Consider the following 21,258-nt stretch of genomic DNA (forward strand, 5'->3'; position numbering starts at 1 on the left):
CTATAAACAGCTCAATTCTTCTGTGTTCTGCTGTGGGTAGGGCTGACTTGCAAGGAAAGAGCTGGTTCTGTGGCGAGTGACGAATCTTACTTGACGCTTTTTAAAAGCACAATGGGACAAACATCTGTGGTTATTTCCATTACGCTCTAAGGCGTGTTACTGGGAGAGAATTCAGCCATTAATTCTGATGTATTTACATTATTTATATACAAGAACAAGAAAAATGGTAGCCTGTTTAATGATTATGTACATTGTGATTCGGTTGGAAAAATGTGTATTACAAATGGCAAAACAGCCTGTCAAGTGCATAATTATATGTTGCTCTATTTTTTTGTTGTTGCCAGAGAAGTTTTAAATCCTTAAATCCCACTGCATGATCTCGGTGAAAGTTCTGCCCTATACGTTACATGGGGGGGAGGAAGGAACAGCATAATAACAGACTGGTTAAACCACATCAGGTCCTGCTTAGAGCTCCTTCTCTTCGTTTTAATGCCAGGATTACCTTTGTAAGGTGCTTCCAGAGGGAATTAAAAGATGGAGTCTGATACAATGACAGCAAGGGAAACAGTAATGTAAATTTCATTCGTTGTCCCTAGCCTCGGAAGAGAGAGTGGTGAACAAAACCTCGCTGCCTTGTGACTCATTGCTCATCTGAGACTTGGCTTTCAGCAGGAACTGTGCTCTCCTGTACATGATCCTCTCCTGCTCTTGCTTCAGCTCCAGGTAGGAGCGGGAGAAGGTGTGGAAGATGGAGGTGACCGGGAAGGCCATGAGGAGGATGCCGCTCAGGATGCTGCTCAGGGCCACCACCTGCCCGGGGATGCTCCTGGGCACCATGTCCCCGTAGCCCACGGTGGTCATGGTGATGACGGCCCACCAGTAGCAGGCGGGGATGCTGGTGAACTCCTGCGAGTCGGCCATCTCGTTCTCGATGACGTAGAGCAGGGGCGCGAAGAGCGCGATGGCCACGCAGAGGAAGAGCAGCAGCAGCCCGAACTCGCGCGTGCAGCGCCGCGCCGTCAGCCCCAGCGTCTGCAGCCCCAGCGAGTGCCGCGCCAGCCGCATCACGTACAGGATGCGCAGCGCCCGCAGGATCCGCAGCACCAGCCCCACCTTGTCCAGGTAGATGTTGCCCGAGCTGGGCTTCTTGGAGCCCTCGGAGCCCGTGTCCACCAGCAGGGTGATGTAGTAGGGCAGGATGGCGATTATGTCTATCAGCGTCAGGGGCCTCCGCAGGAAGGAGAACTTGCTCTTGGCCTGGATGAATCTGAGCAGGAACTCCAGGGAGAACCATGCCACACACACAGACTCCACAATGAAAATATTGTAGCACATCTGGGAACACTCACCCTGCAGGAAAGAGGAGGAGTTTGTAATCGGCTCTGGATAATAACTGTTTTACTTGGTGCGGTGACAGGAGGAGAGGCTTCTGTGTTGGTTTTTTTAAACCCAAAATATTAAAGGAATTGAAGCTGTTGCTATGGGGAAACACGTTGGCAGTTTGGAACATGCTAAGTGCAAAACTTAGAAAGGCACTGCTTATTCCACAGAAGATACTGCTCGGGAGTTTCAGGCTTTCTAAATAGCAAATACAAAGTCTAACAAGGGAATATACAGAAGAGTGCACGCTAACAGAATTTTCTTTGGACATAAGACCGGCTATGATTAATTCTCTTACAAGTTAATTGAACGGCCATGTAACATTTCAAATGTTCCTCACAATATTTCCCCCCCTCTGAAGACAGCTGCAAAATCCCCATTGAAGTCAATAACCTCAGACCTTGCACTCGCTCTGCTCTTCCCAGCACATACCACTTGCCATCCTAAAAGCTAACTTACCTTTTCCTCCTCCTCCCTCAGGTCAGGCATGGTGCTGATGGATAAGTTCACTGCTGTAATAGTTACAAACAAAACAGACAAACACGCAAACACCTTTCCAGGAAGGCCAGACTGGGGCCTTTCCACCATGTCTTGCAACTTTCTCATGCACAAACCAATTTTTGTCTCCTCTACTGTTTCACCTGTTGTTTCATTTTCTAGGAGGTCATCCTCCCGTTCATTAATCTCTGTGAGCTCCTCCATTTTTTGCAGGTATCTCCTTTTACAACACCAGTCCAAGTTGTCTTCCTCAATGCCCCAGTAGAGCAGCTCCTCTTGGAAGGACAGCGCACACATCTCCCGCAAGAGCCGGAGTTTGCCCACCCGCAGGAAGGTCAGGATGGTCCTGAACGCCCCCGGGTTGCGGTCGAAGAAGAATTCATTGCACGTCACATCGTAATCGTCACAGATGTTCAGAATGTCGTCAAAATTAGTGCAGAACTTGAGCTGTCCCAGACGTGTCAGGGGGAACTCATCCAGCGTGGTCCAGGGGAGCAGGTACTTGATGCCCCCCACGTTGATAATTATGTGACGCTTGCGGTCGTCGGGGTGGAAGCCTTTGAGGAGATCCTCCTGAGGGTGGATTAGCCTGGCTCTTTGGTAAAACACTCCCTTGAGGGTTTCAGATTCTGGAAAGAAAGTGTGGTTGAAGGAAGCATCTGAAGTACAGCTCAGGGCACTATAGTCATAGTCGGAATTTTCTCCAGGCATAAGAGTCATCTTGGAAGACAACTTTGCATCCCTTCGCTGCTCCTGCAAGTGTCTTCTGGAACAGAAAACAGACACGGGGGGTGAGGAAACGGCAGCCTGCTTTCAGGTTCTGAACAAATGCAGTGGTTGGAGCTCAAAAGCATTTATGGTTGATAAGAGCCATTGTAAAGAAAAACAGCAGTGGCTGGGCACGGTCAGTGGCTGGGATTGTCCAGCACTGACCCCATAGCAAGGGCTGAGCCCTGCTCAGGAGCTCTGCCTGGCAGATTCAGCACACTGGAGGCTTCTCCTCTCTCACATACAGAGCTCTCAGTTCCCAGCAGATAAAGAGGGAAGCCAGGAATAATTCCTCCATGTGGCAGGATGTTTCTGGTTCAGAGTAGAGGTATAAAAATGATGACAGTATCACATTAGGACACAGAATTCAAGTGTGTTTTGTAGAAAATGAAGTTGTACAGTTTTTTAAAGTATTACTCACCAAACTTTGGAGTATTTTAGTACCCATGAAATATACAGAAAGAATCAGAAGTCAATTATGTTGTAATTCAGTAAATACACACTTCTAAAAACCAGTTAGTACAAGAGTAATTTCTAAAAGGCCATCTGGAAACAATTTGGGGGAAAAAAGCTCACTTGTATTGGTGATCACATAAACATTTGTATAGAGTTTATACACAATTAATGACATGGCAACTCCCTTTTTATGGCCTGATTCACAAAAGATTGCAAAGAAATACAGGATTTCCATGCAAACCTTGGATTGTTGTTTGTTATCACTCACACCCTACGTGCAGCAGGCTTTGTCCTTGCAGTACACTGAGCCAAGCTGCCCTTGCCTCTGACTTTAAGAACCCAAAAATTTCTAGTGACAGCTTGGAAAATCCTGTTCAAATTCAGCTCATGCAACACTGGCGTAAAGTCCAGGGAGTGAAGGGAACAGAGTTCAGCTGGGTATCAAACCCAGGAGCTGGGAATGTTCGACCTCCTGGCCTCCCTAATTCACTGCACTTTAAGAGTCAGCCTGGAATCTGCTCCTCCACAGGAGGTTGTGCAGCACTGCTCCAAGACCTTTCATCTGCACACTCAGCCTCAGCCTAGTGCTTGGAGCCCCTGAGTCTCACTTGGTGAGAGTATTTATTTATTAAGGAGATTGTACAATAGAGAGACATTAAATATCCACCAGTATTTTGGCTTTCTAGCCTCATGTTCACGGGAAAAGAATAAATATTCCAGTTGATTGGCTTCAGTAGCAGTAGAGTTTTGTTCTTCTGCTGGCTGCACTTACCTCCCCTTGGATGGGACTCCAGGGATACACCCCCTGCTAGGGCCACTTGCTGAGCCACAGAATCCTCCTTTTCAGAAGCTGGGTTTATAAACCACACCAGGAGTGGTACATACCTGTCAGAGGAGAAAAACTCATGATTACACAACAGCAAAGGACTCACACCACAGCTGCACATCAGCTTAAGAGCTCTCCTTAAGTGCTGCAAGGGCACTTACAACGCTTCAATTAAAAACTCCCTCAGTCCTGCTCCTAAACTTCCCGGAGGGTTTGGGCTGAACAGAGCAGCTCTGGGCACATTACAAACAGGTCAGCTTTGGATGGAGTGTTATTTCCTGACTCCTCACTCGTACAGAAGCACAGAATGGTTTGGGCTGGAAGGAACCTTAAAGCTCATCTTGTCGCAGCCCCTGCCATGGATGGGCAGAAGAAAAGCCCCTGGAGTGCGACAGGTTTGATATGGAAACCAGGGCTGCCTGATGGATGTTTGTGTAGGGCTTCATCTCTCAGACCAACTGCTGTTTTATTTAAAAATGCCTTTTCCCTTCTGCCTCAGCCACGTCTAAGGCAGGGCTGTTGCAAACAGAACCAAGACTGACTGATATAAGATATGGATAAGTGGGAGCTGTTAACCATTTTCCCTTCTGTAATACCAGATGATGTTGGTTAGCAACAACTTATCCTCTGAATCTCAGCCAGGAAAAATGAGGAGGCAGCTCATCTCTGTCACTGGTTTGATCTCCCAGCACATCCACTGTTGACACAATGGGAAGAAATGGAGAGAGGGAAATGTAAATGTTCTGCGTGTGTCAGACACACGCTGTAACCCTGAGGCAGCAACTGTGAAAGAGCAGAGCAAAGAGAAAGGGATTTCTTTCTTCGCTGCCGGCTCCTCGACCTGTGTGAGACAATAAATTGGACAAATGAATCCCCTGTGTGCCACACTGAGTGGCTGCACTTAGGAAAGGTTGCTCCTTGGTTTGCCATAATCAGAGCTGGCAAGCCTACAAATCCCACGTAGGAGCTGATGCTCCACATGGGCTATTTTCATGTTCTTTGCCTCAGATACACGCAGCATCATATCTACAGGGGAAGAGTAGGAGGAGATAAAGGACAATAATAAACGTGGCCTGACTTGAAGGGAGAAAGGAGAAAAATAAACCAATGCGTTTCTCCGTGTGTTTCTTGCTTTCCTTCTGAGGGTGCCTCAACAGAATGATGGTCAGTATTGCTTTAGGATGAGATCTAATTAATGAAGGACTCCTTGCTGTTGAACTCAAAGCCCAAGCAAGCTGCTTTATTCCTCCCTTGAAGCTTGATGACTCTTGGGGCAGCTGATAAGAAATGCCTCCAGGAGTAAAGACAACACACTGCAGTCTAAGGTCAGACAAACACATTAGTCTAGAGCCCCAACCTTCCCAGCAATTAAACCAGATGAACTTTCAGCATCTGCTCTAACAGGAAAATCCTCTGCTCTGCTCTGGCGTGGCCAGGCCCAGTGGTAAAAGCCCTGCTGGCCAGAGGGCTGAGCAGCATTCTGCCCTTGCAATGCCTGGGACTCACTGGAGCCCAGTTCATCTTCCTGCTGCCCCTGCTGACAGAGCACCCTCCTCTTGGGCAAATCCCTTCTCTCTGAGCATCACTGCACTCATTCTCTGTAAACTCACTGGGGCAGCAACTGCCTCCTGTGTTCTCCACGCTGGGACTTGCTCTGGCTCTTAGAACCTGCCGTAACACAGAGCAGAGCTGGCCTGGGGCAAGGGCTCTGGGTGACTCCAAGGGCTGGATTGCTCATGGGAACTAAGAGAGGACACATTCTCAAAAATCTGTCCTGCACAAGATGATATCCATTATGTCTGGTGAAGAAATCAAATTAGAAATCCGTACTGCCCTTACTTGCAGCCAAAATTCAGGAAGGATGCCAGACTCCGAGGCAATGGGAAAAGAATTATTAAAGATGCCCTTCTGGGGGAAGAAATAGAACTCATGAGAAACATGATAAAATTCCACTGCAAGTGCCGTTCCCCCCCCAGTGTCCTCTGCAGTATTTTGAATTCTGCAGTGCATCTCTGATGTAATCAGAGCTCCTGCAAGGAGTCCTGCTCTGCTCCGTGGTGCAGACAATTCAAAGTTGTGCCTGGATGACAACAAGCCTGCAAAGAAGAGGCAGAACTCCCCCCTAGTATCTTCTGCCAATTCCAGTGCCTTCAACTCATCTCTGCTGCTTTTCACCATTTGTAAATGAACTTTAAAAAAAACATTTAAAAAAGTTTCAGATTTCAGTGCAGGTTGAATATGAATACAGAGATTTTTTGGAAAGAATTCTGTAAGGAACGTTTTCATGGTCCCTCCTCCTTTAGTCTTTCCTTAGTTAAGCAGGCAGCATTTCCAAGCAGTGCCCACTCAGCTCTCTCCTGGCACGGGATTTCCGTGCTGTACCTCATGGCCAGGTGCCTCCTGCCACACTGCAAGCTCCTTACAGCCTAAGAACACATCTCAAACTTCAGCTTTGCTTGCAAAAGTGCACTTCCAGCCAAATCAGAGTAAAACTTAGAAAGGTCAATGTATAACATGAAATAAAACTCTCCTGAAAAGCAGATAAACTGAAAATAATAAGCTCTATCTCTATCTTGCTCTGCCTGAGCTGGACAGTTGTAGCATCTTATGACAACCTACGAACAGAATTATGCCAAATATGTTACTGGTTGGTTTTATAAAGCTGAGCCTTATTCTACTGATAATAATCAGAAGTGAAATAACTTTGCAGATAACTTATAACCCCAGGAGAACATTCTGAAATACATTAGGATTAATAACTGCAGTTACTCTCCTGCTGTGAAACATATTTATGTCAACGAATTTTAGCAAGTCACATTCATAGAAATATCTTAAACGTAATTTTAAAAAGTAAAGGATTTGACATTTACTTGTATCGATAAATATTTTGCTACCGAAATGAAGATATGTAGTCACATAAGTCACGGAAGAGTTCTTTCATGCTTGTCCTGTCCTCACCCCCTCCCCAAGTCTTTTCCAATGAACAAATCTACCGGAAAGACATTTCCTATCCAGAGCAGTTCGCTCCGTGTGTCTGTCAGTCACCAGCGAGCAGAAGTCAGTAAACACACCAACATAAAAGACATCCCTCAATTATTTAAAAATGAAAGCTATAAAGGACCTTCAGATTAGGCAAGGCGGAAGAACCTGGCAAGGCGATGCTCCATGGTGCGCTGCGCAGCCCCAGGACGCGCGGAGCGGCAGAGCCGGCCGGGGGAAGCCGGAGCAGCAGGGAGCGAGCCCGCAGGATGAGCCCGGAGCGCCTTCAGCCTCCTCGGCGGCGGGGCCGGGGCAGGGCAGGAACGAGAGCGGTGCCGGGGAGCAGCCGAGCCCCTCCCGCTGCTGGCGGCGCGGCCGGCCCGGCTCCGGCAGGGAATGACGGCCGCTCCCTCTCTTCCATCCCTGCGGAGGGACAGAACCTGTTGCTGCAGCCCGGGGGGGCCCCGCCCGCTCCGGGGGCTCGGCGGCTCCGGCCACCCCCGGCCGGGCGCTGCCCCCGCCGCTCCCCCGGCGCCGCCGAAGTTGCCCCAACTTGCCCGCAAGTTGCCCGCGGGCGGCGGCGAGCGCGGAGCCTCCGGGCTGGGGCGGCTCCGGGCGCTACCGCGCCGAGCCCCGGCCGCGGGGAGCTGCGGGGCCGCGGGCGGCACGGGAGAGCTCCGGCCGAGCCCCGGCCCCGCCGCACATGCTGCGGCACCGCCACCGCCCCGCCACCGCCACCGCCACCGCCACCGCCACCGCCACCGCGCCCGGCCGCGCTGCCCCGCGCCGGCCGAGCAGCAGCGGCAGCGGCAGCGGCAGGAGCAGCAACGGGAGCAGGAACGGGAGGAGGAGCTCCCGAGCCGAGGAGGGGCGCAGACCGGCCGGGGCCGCCCGCAGCCCTGCCCCGCGCCCGCAGCGCACAGGTGGCATCCCGGCCATCCCGGGAAAAACGAGTATCCCGAGCATCCCTGACAAACCGAGCATCCCGAGCATCCCTGACAAACCGAGCGTCCCGAGCATCCCGAGCATCCCGAGCATCCCTGACAAACCGAGTATCCCGAGCATCCCTGACAAACCGAGCATCCCGAGCATCCCTGACAAACCGAGTATCCCGAGCATCCCTGACAAACCGAGTATCCCGAGCATCCCGGCCGCGGGGAACCCCTGCCGCTGTGTCCCTGCCGTGCGGAGCGGGGGTTCTGTGCTTGGACAAGGGGGATTACGAGTGTCCATGAAAGCACAAATCCCATCCCAGCTCACTCCCCGATCGGCTCCGAGGCTCCAGGAGAGCCGAGCCCGTGCTCTGTTCCCGGGGCACCCTTGCCCGCAATCAGCACCCCGGGCTTGTCACAGACTTGGAGAATATTGCCCAGCTTTACTTTTAAATGACATTAGTTTGACATCGGGGTGGAAGTTCCTCTGTGTGGGTGTGATCTCCGTTTGAAAGCAGCGAGCTGAAGCTCATTGCCGGGTTCGGGAGTCCCGGCAGCTCGGGCTGTGTCCCAGTCCCGAGCGAGCCGCTCCCATCCCGTGTGCTGTGTCCCCCCGCGGGGACAGACACCGCGGTACCCCTGACTCTGAGCTCCCTTCCCTGCCGGACACTGCTCCTGGAGGGAATGTCCTGCAGGCGATGTCCCGCAGCTCCCTGCGGGATGGGGACAGTCCCCACAAAGGGACAAGGGCTGGCTGCTCCTGCGGGCACCTTGCCCTTCACCCGGAGCACTGCGGGGTCTCGCTCCCAACCAAGTCCTTTGTTGCTATGGTAATACAAATGAAAAATCTATACTATGGTAATTTTAGCAAAACACCTTTTTTTTTCCCCCCCGAAACTAAATTGGACCGTGGCTCAGGATTGTGTGGGCACACAGAAATAGTCGTGCTGATATTCCTCAGCCGGAGCTGTTGAACAGAAGTTCTGGAGAGGGCTGTCAGCTTGGGCTGCTGTTCCCTGATATTGCACAGGGTTTTTATTTGACTTTGGAGAGGTTTCTGAGCAGGCTCTCAGCCTTTGTCTGTAGCAGGGAGGTGACAGGTTTTACTGGCCACAGTGACAGTGGGAGAGTTTTGGATTTTGTACAATAGTCTGTGAGGATCTCGCTAACAAAATCCTGTTTTTAAAGTCTTTGCTGCTGAAGAGGAAGGACATATTTAGTAGGGACTCCCAGGGAGGAATCTGGGATCAGTTTTGGTCAGTGTTTGCTGTAATAATTTGGGGGACAGAAAGGAAGGCATTTTTATAACGTGTGCAGCAATTCCAGCACAGAGTGCAAGGCTGACACTTCAAATGACCCTGAGATGCTGCAGAGCCTGCCTGAACTCAACACATTGAAACTGTAGGAGAAAAAGCCGGTGTGGTGTGCCACAAAGGAGGAAAATCCCACTCCAGATGAACCCTGAGAGGGGCAAACCCTGCAGAGGAGACTCAGGACGGTGATGCTCGCAGGCTGGGCAGTGGTGCAGAGCAGGAGGAGCAGCTGGAGACATCAGAGGGCGTTATTTCTGTTCCATTTAGTGCTGGCCAGGCTCGGCTGGAGCTCTCTGGCTACTCTCAGCCGTGGCACTCACCCTTCCAGAGAGATGCAGGCAAAGCAGAGAGGAGAACAGCAACCACAACTAGAGGCTCGGAAATGTAAGCTGTGTGGAAGACTGGAATTCATTATTTGAGCTGGAAAAGAAAACACAATGTAAGGACTCAGCAACTGTCTTCAAATGTATAAACACATCTGCAAGGATGACAGTAAACACTCGTCCTGTGACCACAAATGGTGGGACAAAAAGCAATTTGCTGAAGTGCAATTAGGGAGATTACTTCAGATATCAGGGAGAAAAAGCAAACCAGACAAAACTATTTCCCTGTGAGTAGCTGGGGAGTAGCTGGAATCTCAGGAGACTGTAAATCTGTTCAGGGGTGATTTAAAGAAAAGATTGGATAAAAGTCCCTCAGGGCTGGCTGTGACCATGGCTGGGGCAGGGGGGGTTTCCAGCAGCCTTCACTTGCCAGCCCTTATTTCTGTGAGTTCTGGTTGCCCTCCAGCTTAGAGTGATCCTAAAGGAGAAGGCACAAAAGGACAGCTCACTACCACCCCATGTGATTAATGCAGAGTTTTTCTACTATTGAATCAATCATTCCTGTGTTGTTTGGATCAGGATCCCATTTCCATCTGCAGTCAGACAGGAGCAGAACTCTCCAGTGCATGTAAGCAATTTCAAGTCCAGTTTTGAGCACTAATGACTGCAAATGGTTATTATGGTGGTCAGTGTTAATAGGAATGTCCTGGTCCCCTCTGCACCACTCTCCCCTCATTTTGGACTCTGGCTTGGCAGGTTCAGGTGGGCTCAAGGACTTTGTGGACATCAGTGTGAGGAGTGGCTGTGAGACCACTGGCTGTGGCCAACATTAAATCTGCTCTGGCAAATGGGGGTCTTCCCTCTTCTGTCTCACCCTCATCCTTTGTGAGGATTCCTGGGGGAGCCAGAGGTGGTCCCTGTCCCTGAGGGTGGCCAGGAGTGCCCCAGCAGTTTTCCTGCAGTGCTCAGCTGTGCGTGGAGGGCTGGCCAAGGATTCCCAGAGTCAATCAACTACTTTGTCCTCCTTGAGGAACTGGCAGTGCTGCAGAGAAAAATTTTAATCCCACTTTCATTACTTTTATAGCCTGTGGCTGCTTTTCCCTCTGTTCCTTTGACTGCTGACATTGAGATCCTGTTCTATCAGTTTCCCTGGCTTTTAAAGGCAATTCCAGCATCACTCTGCACTCAGGAGCAGTGCTGCCAAAAAAAGAAGGAATTTCAACTTCACAGCACCTTTCACCTCTCACCTCCCAAACAAATCAGGAGGCTAAATTCCTTTCTTCTAAAGGGCTGCATTCATTTGGGGCTCTCAGGGCAGGAAAGCATCCCCAGGCTGGAGTGTGTTCAGAGGGCCACAGGATGGTCAGTGCATGGAGCACCTGCTCTGCTGGGACTCTGGCATTTGGCCTGTGCAGCCTGCAGAAGAGAACAGCTTTGGGGGCTCCTGATGGCTCCCAGTGGCAGCAAAAGCTTTTCAGAGAGACAGAAAACTTCCAAAAGCCCATTGGATTGAGCCCTGAGCCCTCCCAACCACCCCAGCCCTGTGCAGGAGGCTGGGCTAGAGCCCCCAGAGGGCTGTGCCAGCCTGGATGATTTGGGGGGGAGGTAATTGCTGTTTGCAATATTGCTGCCATCCCCAGCTCCCCTCAGATCAAGGAGACTCACCTCAAGGTGAGCAGATTTCCTAAGTGGACCCAATTCTCCTGTCACCTCATGGTGATACATTTCTGTGCTGATTTATGACCTATGCAGGCATTTTTGTTGCTTGCTTCTCTTGTCTTTCCTCATGAGCAGCTCCATTACTCTTGGTGCAGTGCCTCTGGAGTGCACCTCCTGTGGGTAGAGCTTCCAAACCTGTCCCTGAGCTTTGCTACAAATAACCCAGTTAAACCAGCAATCCATCATGTGCTGCAACTCAGAGATGCTCAGATCCAAAGGGATTATCCTACAGGGGGCTCAGCAAGCCACATTCCCGTGCTCCCCTCATCCTGCATGCCCTCCTGCCGCTGGAAGCAGAGCCCTTCATGGCCACAGAAGGAGCCACAGCAGCTCTGCCAGCCCTGCCTGAGCCCTGCAGCTCTGCCCCTGCAGTGCCAGGGAAGGGAGAGCTCTGCCAGCCACAGGGAACTGCCCCAGAGCCTCAGGGCTTTGGGTCCCAAAGCTCCCAGTGCAGCTCCCCTCGAGCACATGGAGCAGCTCCTGGTGTGTTTGGGTTTGGTGCCTTTTGCCAAGGAATGCTGAAGGTTTCCTCACCTGCCCTGCTTGAGGTAAACATGAATTTAATCCCTTTATGGTCCCTTTATTGCCAGCTGAGGTGCTGTGGAGCAGATGTGGCTCAGGAATAAACTGTGACTGTCCCAATGGGTCACTCAGGCCCATCACTGCAGGGCATGGTGCAGGATTCTGGCTCTGATCCACCCCTGGTCAGCAGGATCCCACCTGCAATCACCTGCCCTGGGTCACAGGAGCTCTGCAGCAGAGAGGGGATTCCATTTACATCTCTCACCTTTCATCACTAAACAGCTCCTTGGGTGTTGGTATTTGCAGAAAAGCTTTCCTTCAGCCTCATTCCTTGTGCAGCTTGTGTTTGTGCACGGGCAGCACCAGGCTCCTCTCCCATTCTGCTTCTGTTTGTCCTTGCTGCAAATCATCCAGGAGAGCTCCTGAGGAGCTCCTGCACGTCTGTGTCGTGTGAGTGGCACCGGAGGAGCGAGGAGTAACACATCCCTCCTCCATCCACAGCTCTGGGGATGTTGTGTTTGTGTTTGCAAGGTGCCCAATGCGACTCCAATTCATTTACAAACCCTTGAGATTTTACTCCAGCGCCTCGTGCTGCCAACCTCCCCCATATTCCCTCTGCAGATCCACGTTCTGCATCCTCCCCTGGTGTGTGCTGGCACCTGGGGCTGCTGGAGCCTGAGCAGCCAGGCTGGATGTGACACCAGAAACAACAGAAACTCTGACTCTGCAAGGAAATGAAACCAGCAGGAAGTGAGCTGGAAAACAGAAAGGAGTCAGCTGTTCAATTGGGCAGAAAACTCTTTAATTTGAAAAAGTAGAGAGGTGTGGATGTGCTCAGCCAGCCTCACTGGGGCTTGGTTTGAGCTGTGCAGCTTCTCCTCCTCAGGGATATCTCAAGTGCTTGGCTGTGCAGCCTCTGCTCCAATCCAGGGAAAATCCAGCCTGGAAAAGCCTGGGATTGCTGAGTGAGGAGAGGAACCTCTGCCTGCACGTATTTGTGTGCTTAGCAGAGCTCCTGCCTCATCTGAAGGTGTGCTTTACTCCCTAGCAAAGGACAAACAGGAGAATTTCTGTCTGCAGGTGATTCTTGTCCCTTTGGATTCCTTTGCAGCCAAGGAGTGCAATTCCAACTGTGGCACAAAACCAGGAACCAGCTTTAAAAATATTTATATTCCAAAGGTTTGGTAAAATGCAGAACTCCAAGTATGTTTAAATAACTGATTTATGTCGTGTACCAACAAGAGCAGTGGGAAGTGTTTACAGGAGAGGGAGGTTCTTGGGCTGAAATGAGTTTCAGGGAACTGCTGTATTGAAACTATCAGGACCAGTGGATTATTTATCATGGCTCTGGCAGCCTTCCAAAAACATATCACATTTTTTTTCAGATTACCAAACTGAAAGAGCCTTGCAAGGATCTGAGAAATGCCTTCCCAAGCATGTGCTTAAGCAGCAGCATTGTTCAGCTTTATGAGTGAGAATGGATAATGCTCCTAAATACTTCATTACAGCATCTGCCTCAGGTTAAAACCTGAACAGACCCTGAGCTCTGAAACACTTCAAGGGCAAGAGGGTCCTTAATTCCAAACTAAATCTGCAGGTTCTCTGGTGATAGATCACTCAAACTGTCAAATGTCACCTGGCATATAAATTTCAGTCAGTTATTTCTGCTCAGAAATATAGGTAAGAGGAGATCAACTTCCATTACATCTCTTTTTCTAGCTCAGTCAATTTTTAATACTGGTGATACATTCAGTGGATAAGAAATAATTATCTTAGTCATAATACTTTTGATTCATACGAAAATATACTTCGTGTTGCAGCTTTTAAAATGATTTTGACAATATAAAGGAAAAAATTTATTAAGCAAAAGCCATCATGCATGACTCCTGTAACTGCTGTTACCAAGAGCTGGGGGGATGCAGTAGGATTGGAACAATTTCTGTCTCAGTATTTCTGCAGCTAAGGCAGGGGATGGGACACGGGGAGATGGGACAGAGAGATCTGAGCTCCTCTGGGGAAATCCCTCCTCAGCCTGGGCTGATTTTCCCTCTGTCATTTGTTGTGTCTGCAAAGCAGAACATTTTCAACAGCAAGAGCTGCACATGTTCCGTGCTGGAGAGCTTCCCTTTGGAATGGAATCATCTGGAGAAGAGCTGGTGGAGAGGCCCTGGGAGAGCTCTCAGGCTCGGTGGGAGGTGTGGAAAATCCAGTGAGGAGCAGAGTCCTTGCTGTAATTACAGTCCCAAATCCCAGGGGATGTCTCTGGGGCCCTTGGCACAGGAATTGCCCAGCTCTGTGCCCGAGATGAGTCTGGGCACAGCAGACAGCAGCTCCCAGCCTGTCCAGGGCTGTTTGTGGCAGGTGGGCACAGGGAATTCCTGCTGCTGGCTGTTCCCATGGCACCGTGCCTCCAGCCCCTTTTCTGCTTGTTTTGCCATTGAAATTCCTGCCAGAAGTGCCTTGGGGTCAGTGAGAGCTGAGTGGGGTCCCAGCTCCATCCTGGGCAAGGCTCAGACACATCTGAGCCTCTTTTGTCCCTCTTGCTGTGTTGGTCTGGTGGCACCCAGAGCTTTTGCTGCTCTGCTGCACAGTGTGGACAGAAGGGAAGTTCACAGAGGATCACAGTTCTTTTAACTTGGTGTCTTTTTTGGCTCAGATTCTGAGCAAATTGAGGTTTAATTAGCACTGTGGATTGTTTGTCCTCGTGCAGCAGGGATGGGCTCTGCTGCTGTGGCTCCTCAAGCTGCCACAATACAAATAAAGAAGAGTAATTTTCCAGCATGACCCCAATAAATGTGTGCTTTTTGCCACTTCTGTGTTTAAACTGGCAAAGGAGGGGATCTGAGGGGGTGCACTGAACAACTGAGTTCGCTGTTGGATCTCATGGCTGTTGGGAATTGGAGAACAATGTCAGCATTTGCTGTTCCTCTCATAAAACAGAGAAACCAGGGCTGTCTTGACAAATACATTGAAATAACTCACAAATGGATGGTTCCTCTGCAGGAACAAATACACTCTAAGGTCACTCTGCTCCTCTGCATCTGCAGGCATTCTAGGACAGCAAAAGGTAAAGATTTATATTATTTTATACAAATGTAAGAAAAATCTCCATATTTTCAGTCTCTGAATAAACTCTGCAATGCCGTGTCATAGCTCTAACAAGGTCTGATAGCTTTGCTGATCAAATCTTAGCTTAGCAGCGCTCTGATAAAAAGATATTAATGAGTTCTTGGCTGCTACTCTTGTGTCAGACAGGAAGATAAAGTGATCAGTTTAATTGGAAAATGGGCACTGGAGCACCAGCACAGTGTGTGGGGGAGAGATCCCATTCCTGTCTTTCAGCAAGTGACTGAGCTGGCCTCTCGTGTTTTGTGTCCAGGGATGCAGAACAGAACATTTTCAGAATTTCAGAATTTTCAGAATATTTTCAGAAGCTCTTCACTGGGGATATCTGGGAGTCACTCAGGTAGTTTTGCAATTTGTAGTGTAGAGTGTATAAAATTACTTTAATAATTAATTCAGGCAGTGGTGTTTATGGATATGCACTGGGGTGTTTTGTACTCAGTTCTGTCTGTGTTTGTTTTTCAGTCTCCTTCCTCCTGCTTTATGGTTTTACAGCCACTGGTACCTCAGAAAATGGGAGCAGTCATGTTCTCGTTGTGCAAGCTCTCTCCACCACCCCAGACAGAGAATGAGGAAATGGAATAAATCAGCTCAGGCTGCTCTGGCATTTCGGTACGAGCTCCATGGGCTAGCACAGCTCTGGCAGGATGAGCAGCATGTGGAGAGTCCCTTTCTGGAGCTGCTTGCTTTTGAGAGACAGTGGAGGTGACACTGCAGCTGATTATCCCCAGCCAAGGGAAGCCTGGGTTTATTTCTCATCTCTGGCATTTTGTTAAACTCACCTGCCAAGGAAAACACAAGAACAAAGTTCCAGGGTGTCCATGGCTCTCTGGACACCCAGGGCTGATGGATCCCGTTCTCCTGCAGGCTCTGGTAAATCCTGTTTCTGTTTCTGTAGGAAGACAAGCCCTGCAGGGCAGCCTTAGGGCTCTGTTTGTGCTCTGACCCTCCCTGGAGCAGAGCTGTGCTCAGGGCCAAGAGCACCCAGGGGTGTTTGCAGCTCCCTGGGGCTGCTCTGGCTGACGGGGATCTGCTAATTAATAAATCACCAGCGTTCCAGAGGGGCTGCAGCAGCTGCTCTGACATCCTGAGATGTTCCCTTGGTCCAGCTGAGATCCCCTTCCCCTCCTGCCCAGCCCGCTCTGCCCGGGGCCACAGCGGGGTTTGACTGTGCTGGGTCTGGGGGAGTGTGCTGGGAGCTCGGCAGGATGGGGACAGGGATGGGACAGGGATGGGACAGGGATGGGACAGGGATGGGACAGGGATGGGACAGGGACAGGGACAGGGATGGGACAGGGATGGGACAGGGACAGGGATGGGACAGGGACAGGGACAGGGACAGGGACAGGGATGGGACAGGGATGGGACAGGGACAGGGGCAGGGACAGGGACAGGGATGGGACAGGGACAGGGACAGGGATGGGACAGGGACAGGGATGGGACAGGGACAGGGACAGGGACAGGGATGGGACAGGGATGGGACAGGGACAGGGATGGGGACAGGGACAGGGATGGGGACAGGGACAGGGACAGGGACAGGGACAGGGACAGGGATGGGACAGGGATGGGACAGGGACAGGGACAGGGATGGGACAGGGACAGGGACAGGGACAGGGACAGGGATGGGACAGGGACAGGGACAGGGACAGGGACAGGGATGGGACAGGGCCAGGGACAGGGATGGGGACAGGAACAGGAATGGGGACAGGGACAGGGACAGGGACAGGGATGGGACAGGGACAGGGATGGGACAGGGACAGGGACAGGGACAGGGATGGGACAGGGATGGGACAGGGACAGGGATGGGACAGGGGACAGGGATGGGACAGGGACAGGGACAGGGATGGGACAGGGACAGGGACAGGGACAGGGACAGGGGACAGGGACAGGGACAGGGACAGGGACAGGGATGGGACAGGGATGGGACAGGGTCAGGGACAGGGACAGGGACACAGGCAGGGCTGTTCTGCCTGCAGGGCTGGGGCTGGGCTGAGCAGAGGCTCTGACTCCCTGGCCTGGCCTTGTCCTGCAGATCCATTCCAGCAGTGCAATTGCAGAGCTCGCTGGGCTGGGGGCTGGCAGGGGGGTGTTTTAATTACAGAAATTACAGCTGCTCTTTTCCACTCTAGCTGGAAGTAGAAGTCCTTAGGCACTGACCTGGAGACATCCAATTAGCTCCCTCTGAAAGCCACCACATAATGACTGGTTAAAAACTTCCCTGATGCCGCATTGTGGGCAGGGATAATTATTTGCTGCACTCAAGGGTATGACTTGTTCTGAGTCAATGGATAACTTTTCTAATTCCTGGAAAATGCTTCTGTGTCCTGCTGTGAGCCACAGTTATTCCTTAAGAGCTGATGCCATGGTTTTGTCTGCTTGGGAAGCTGCAGCCCTAAAGCCCTGTGTGAGAGCAGAATTCCTTCCTTGTCCATCCCAGAGATTTCCCACCTGTCCATCCCACAGGATTCCCACCTGTCCATCCCAGAGAATTCCCACCTGTCCATCCCACAGGATTCCCACCTGTCCATCCCACAGCCCATTCCCACCTGCTCTGTTGCTCCCAGGCTTTGAGATGAACCCTCCAGTGATGCTCAAATCTTGCAGCCTTCTACCACGAGTGCTAATTCTTGTTATTTTGGGCAGCAAAAGCTTCCCAAGTTTTTCTGTGCTGCCTGCATAGTTCCACTCCTGCTGATATTCCAGAGGAAGCTGTGTTGTGCTCCCTGTGAGTGCTCCTATGGCAGATTTCTTACTGCTCTCCTCTAGCCCAGCTTCCCAGTGTGCTGCCCTGAGCAGAGTTTATTGCATTTTTAGCCAATTCCTAATCCCTCCTGAAAATCCCTTCCAGTAAATAAAGCTTATTTCAACAGCCTCATCACATCCATCCCGGAGTTACCTGCACTCCTCCTGAATGCAAGATCTTCTCACTGTTTACAGTTTTACACAATAAAAGGAAGCTGTCCTGGCACTGCAGTCGCAGCAGGGGAGGTTGGTTTGTCTCTCCCCAGCCCCAAGGCTGGCAGGTAGAAATGGAACCTCTAGAACCAAACAGCTCCTCCCTGCCATGACTCACAGGCAGCTTCTCATCAAGCTGAAATGATAATCAGTGATGCCAGAGGAGGCAGGATGCCAGGGGGATGATCCATGGAGCGAGGAGGAGACAGGGAACACCACCTGGAGCGTGGAGCTGAGCGAATCCAGGGCCAGGCAGCACCAGGGGTGTTCCTGTCCTGCTGTGCCAGGAGAGGGTGGCCAGAGCACGATTCCACTGTCCTTAGCAGCTCCAAGAGTGCTTCCCTGGGCAGAGCTCCCTGGGGAGGGATTCCTCAGAACTTTGGTCCTCTCGGGATCTTCTCGGGGTTCCAGACTCTCCAGTCCCAGGCATCAGCCCCACCACGAGAGCTGCTCTGGAAAAGGTGATTTCTGGGGCAGGAGGAGCCCCAGCTGTGCTGTACAAAACCAAAACTCTGCAACCCAAACTGCAAAACGTTGCCTTCCAGCTTAGGGCTAAGGCAGGTAAGTCACAAACTCACCTGCAGGGATGAATGTTGGGCCACAGAACAAGCTCAGAACAGCTGGGGCTGACTCTGGCCTTACTGGCCCACAGATCTGGTTTTTCTTACACCTGTAACACTTTCTGGTTAAAGACAATAATAATAACAACAGACTTAGGTGTGCTTTCATTTTTCTGAATCCAATATTTTCCTCTCTAAGCTTCTTGTGCGATGCTCAGTCCAGGGTGAACGTGACCCACGAGAGGCAGAGTCTGGGATGAGAGTTGCTATCTGAAGAGGAAAAAGTAAATTTACCTACAGAAGGAAAGGAAACAAAGGCAATAGTTACCCACAGTGGTGCTGCTATAGAGACCAGGCCATTTCAAACAGCAAGAATAAAGAGAGATGTGTGCTAAATTATCTCTGCTTGCTTCTGTCACTGGCAGCTCGTTACCATCACTGCCTGCTGCACTGGCTCTCAACAACAGCTCCACCACTATTGCTTTAGAGGTTTATACTCACAAAAAACTCTGGATTTGTGGGACTGGATGATTTCATTTTACTTTGACAATGAGGTTTCAGCTTTTAGAAAAATAGCTTTTCAGTCTCTTTCCCAGACTCCAAATTAAAAGAATAATTTGTCATGGAAAAGTACAAAAATGGGCTTAAGGAGAATGAAAGTAACCTTGATTTTTTTTTTTTTTTCTCTGCATAAAAATGTACCTCAGAAGTTGAAAGGAAAAGATACAAATGAAGAAGGCTGATTTAGGCATCACTGCAGATTACACACATTCCATGGATCTTTGTTTATTTAGGGATGAAACTGAAAATAAAACAAACACGGTTCAGATTTTTAAGTGGGTTTCCAGAAATCTTTCTGTTTTATCCTATTTATAGCCTGGCAGCACCAGTAGGTGTAGAGCAGCAAAGCTGCATCCCATGGCACCTCTGTGTTTGTGTGGAGGGGGGAGCTGAGGGACTGCACCCCTGGGAGAGATTCCAGCAGTGCCTCCCTTGGGTGTCCCAAACCTCCCTGGCCAAGCTGCAATGGCCAAGCTGCTCCTTGGGGTGTCCCAAACCCTCCCTGGCCAAGCTGCAATGGCCAAGCTGCTCCTTGGGGTGTCCCAAACCTCCCTGGCCAAGCTGCAATGGCCAAGCTGATCCTTGGGGTGTCCCAAACCTCCCTGGCCAAGCTGCAATGGCCAAGCTGCTCCCCTGGCATCTCCCTGAGCTCCACAGGTCACAGGGGACAGCCTGTGCCAGCCACCAGAAGTAACAGGATTGGAAGTGGGATCCACCCCTTGAGATCCACCTCTCTGGATCCACCTCTTAGGATCCATCCCTCTGGATCCATCCCTCTGGATCCATCCCTGGGGATCCATCCCTGGGGATCCATCCCTGAGGATCCATCCCTGGGGATCCATCCCTCTGGATCCATCCCTGGGGATCCACCCCTGGGGATCCATCCCTGGGGATCCATCCCTGGGGATCCATCCCTCTGGATCCAATTGTCTTTAGGGGCAAGGATCTGCCCCAGGCATCTGGATTTCAGTCACCTGCACCAGCAGCAAAAGTGATGCCCAATATACAGATGTTGTGTTTTATTCTGATCATGCACTGGTGAAAAAAAAAGGTAAATAAATAAATGAAAGGCTTTCTGTGGTGTATTTCCCATATCTGTGTAGCCAGAGCAGGTCGGGCTCATGTTCTGGAGCATCTGCTGTGTGGTTCTGTGGGGGGCTCATGAAGACTCAGCCGATGAAGGGTGCATCTGTTATCCTGGTAGGATGTGGCAAAAACGATTGAGTCTCTTTTTAGTCATCACACATTGGTGCTCTCAGTGAGACACTTCATTTAACAGCTCCTGTTTGACACTGCTGCTAGCTGATCCAGCCAGGAGTGCTTTGGTGTGCTCCAGGCACGTTTCACTGAGATGGAAGCAGAGAGGATTTGTGGTGGCCCTTGTCCAGAGGACACAGGAGAGGGCCAGGGAGAGCCCCCAGCTGCAGGGATTTGTGCTGAACAGTTATCATGTGTCAGAAGCCAAATTTCCTCCTCTTTCCTTGCTTTTTGCTTGAGATCCCCTGTGTAAAAGTGAGGGAGCCCAGGTGGCTGCCACTGAAATGCTTTATGGAAGGAAATGGATGTGCCCAGCCTTTCCTGCTGCTCTCCAAGTCACCGAGGCTGGGTGGGACTGGGGAGCTGTTAGCTCGAGAAATGATCTGGGAAGGATTAATAACGAATAGAAAACTGGGATATGGAAAGGCATGGAGTGTTCCCCAGGGGAGAGAACACACTCCAGGTTTTAATTCAGTGATCCTGGAGGCAGGGGGGTAATTCCAGGCTGGGAATCAGGCGGGAGTGTCACCCGTGGGAGCGGTTTCCATGTCAGAGGTGATGATGAAAATGTTCTCAGTATTTTTATAGGCACCTGTGAATTATTAATTGGGCTAATACTGTCATCATGTCAGCTGAATTCTTGCTCCAGGCTGAGTTCAGGAGCTCTGTGAATGCACATTCCCATGGGTGCCAATCCAAGGGGGCACCTGGGGAGTGGAGCCCAAGCCATGGTTATCCACATCCACCTGCAAATTCCTGCTGCACCTCCCTCACCCTGAGCAGCTCTCACAGAGCCTTCCTCTCCCTCACTGCTGAGGCCTGGAGGTCTTCATCAAGGCTTTTCCTTATTACTTTGCTTTTCCCAGCTTTTCCTGAAATGTGCTTTAATAATGATGATGAAATCACTGTTAAATTATGTGCCACATTTTTGGCCAGCATCAGAATTAAAGATACTTCATCAGCCATTCTGAAATCCAGATTTGGAGAACAGAACAACAGCAGCTCCAGTCAGCTTTCCTCTTAGCATTAGGGTAATTACTTGCTGGAATTTTGTATAAGATGGAATTGTAGGTACCTCAGAAAATT

At 50.6% G+C, this 21,258-nt stretch overlaps 1 protein-coding gene across 1 annotated transcript; it reads right to left on the reverse strand.

The window, feature by feature from the left end:
- Positions 1-468: 468 nt before the first annotated feature.
- Positions 469-7,541, reverse strand: KCNG1 (potassium voltage-gated channel modifier subfamily G member 1). Its single transcript, XM_058850551.1, has 4 exons — positions 7,050-7,541; positions 3,875-3,987; positions 1,840-2,644; positions 469-1,350 (listed from the first exon to the last, which is right to left on the reverse strand). The coding sequence occupies exons 3-4, from the start codon at positions 2,596-2,598 to the stop codon at positions 580-582; spliced, it is 1,530 nt and encodes a 509-aa protein (XP_058706534.1). The 5' UTR covers positions 2,599-2,644; positions 3,875-3,987; positions 7,050-7,541; the 3' UTR covers positions 469-579.
- Positions 7,542-21,258: the final 13,717 nt, after the last annotated feature.

Source organism: Poecile atricapillus, chromosome 15 (genome assembly GCF_030490865.1).
Source record: "Poecile atricapillus isolate bPoeAtr1 chromosome 15, bPoeAtr1.hap1, whole genome shotgun sequence".
Classification (NCBI taxonomy): domain Eukaryota; kingdom Metazoa; phylum Chordata; class Aves; order Passeriformes; family Paridae; genus Poecile; species Poecile atricapillus.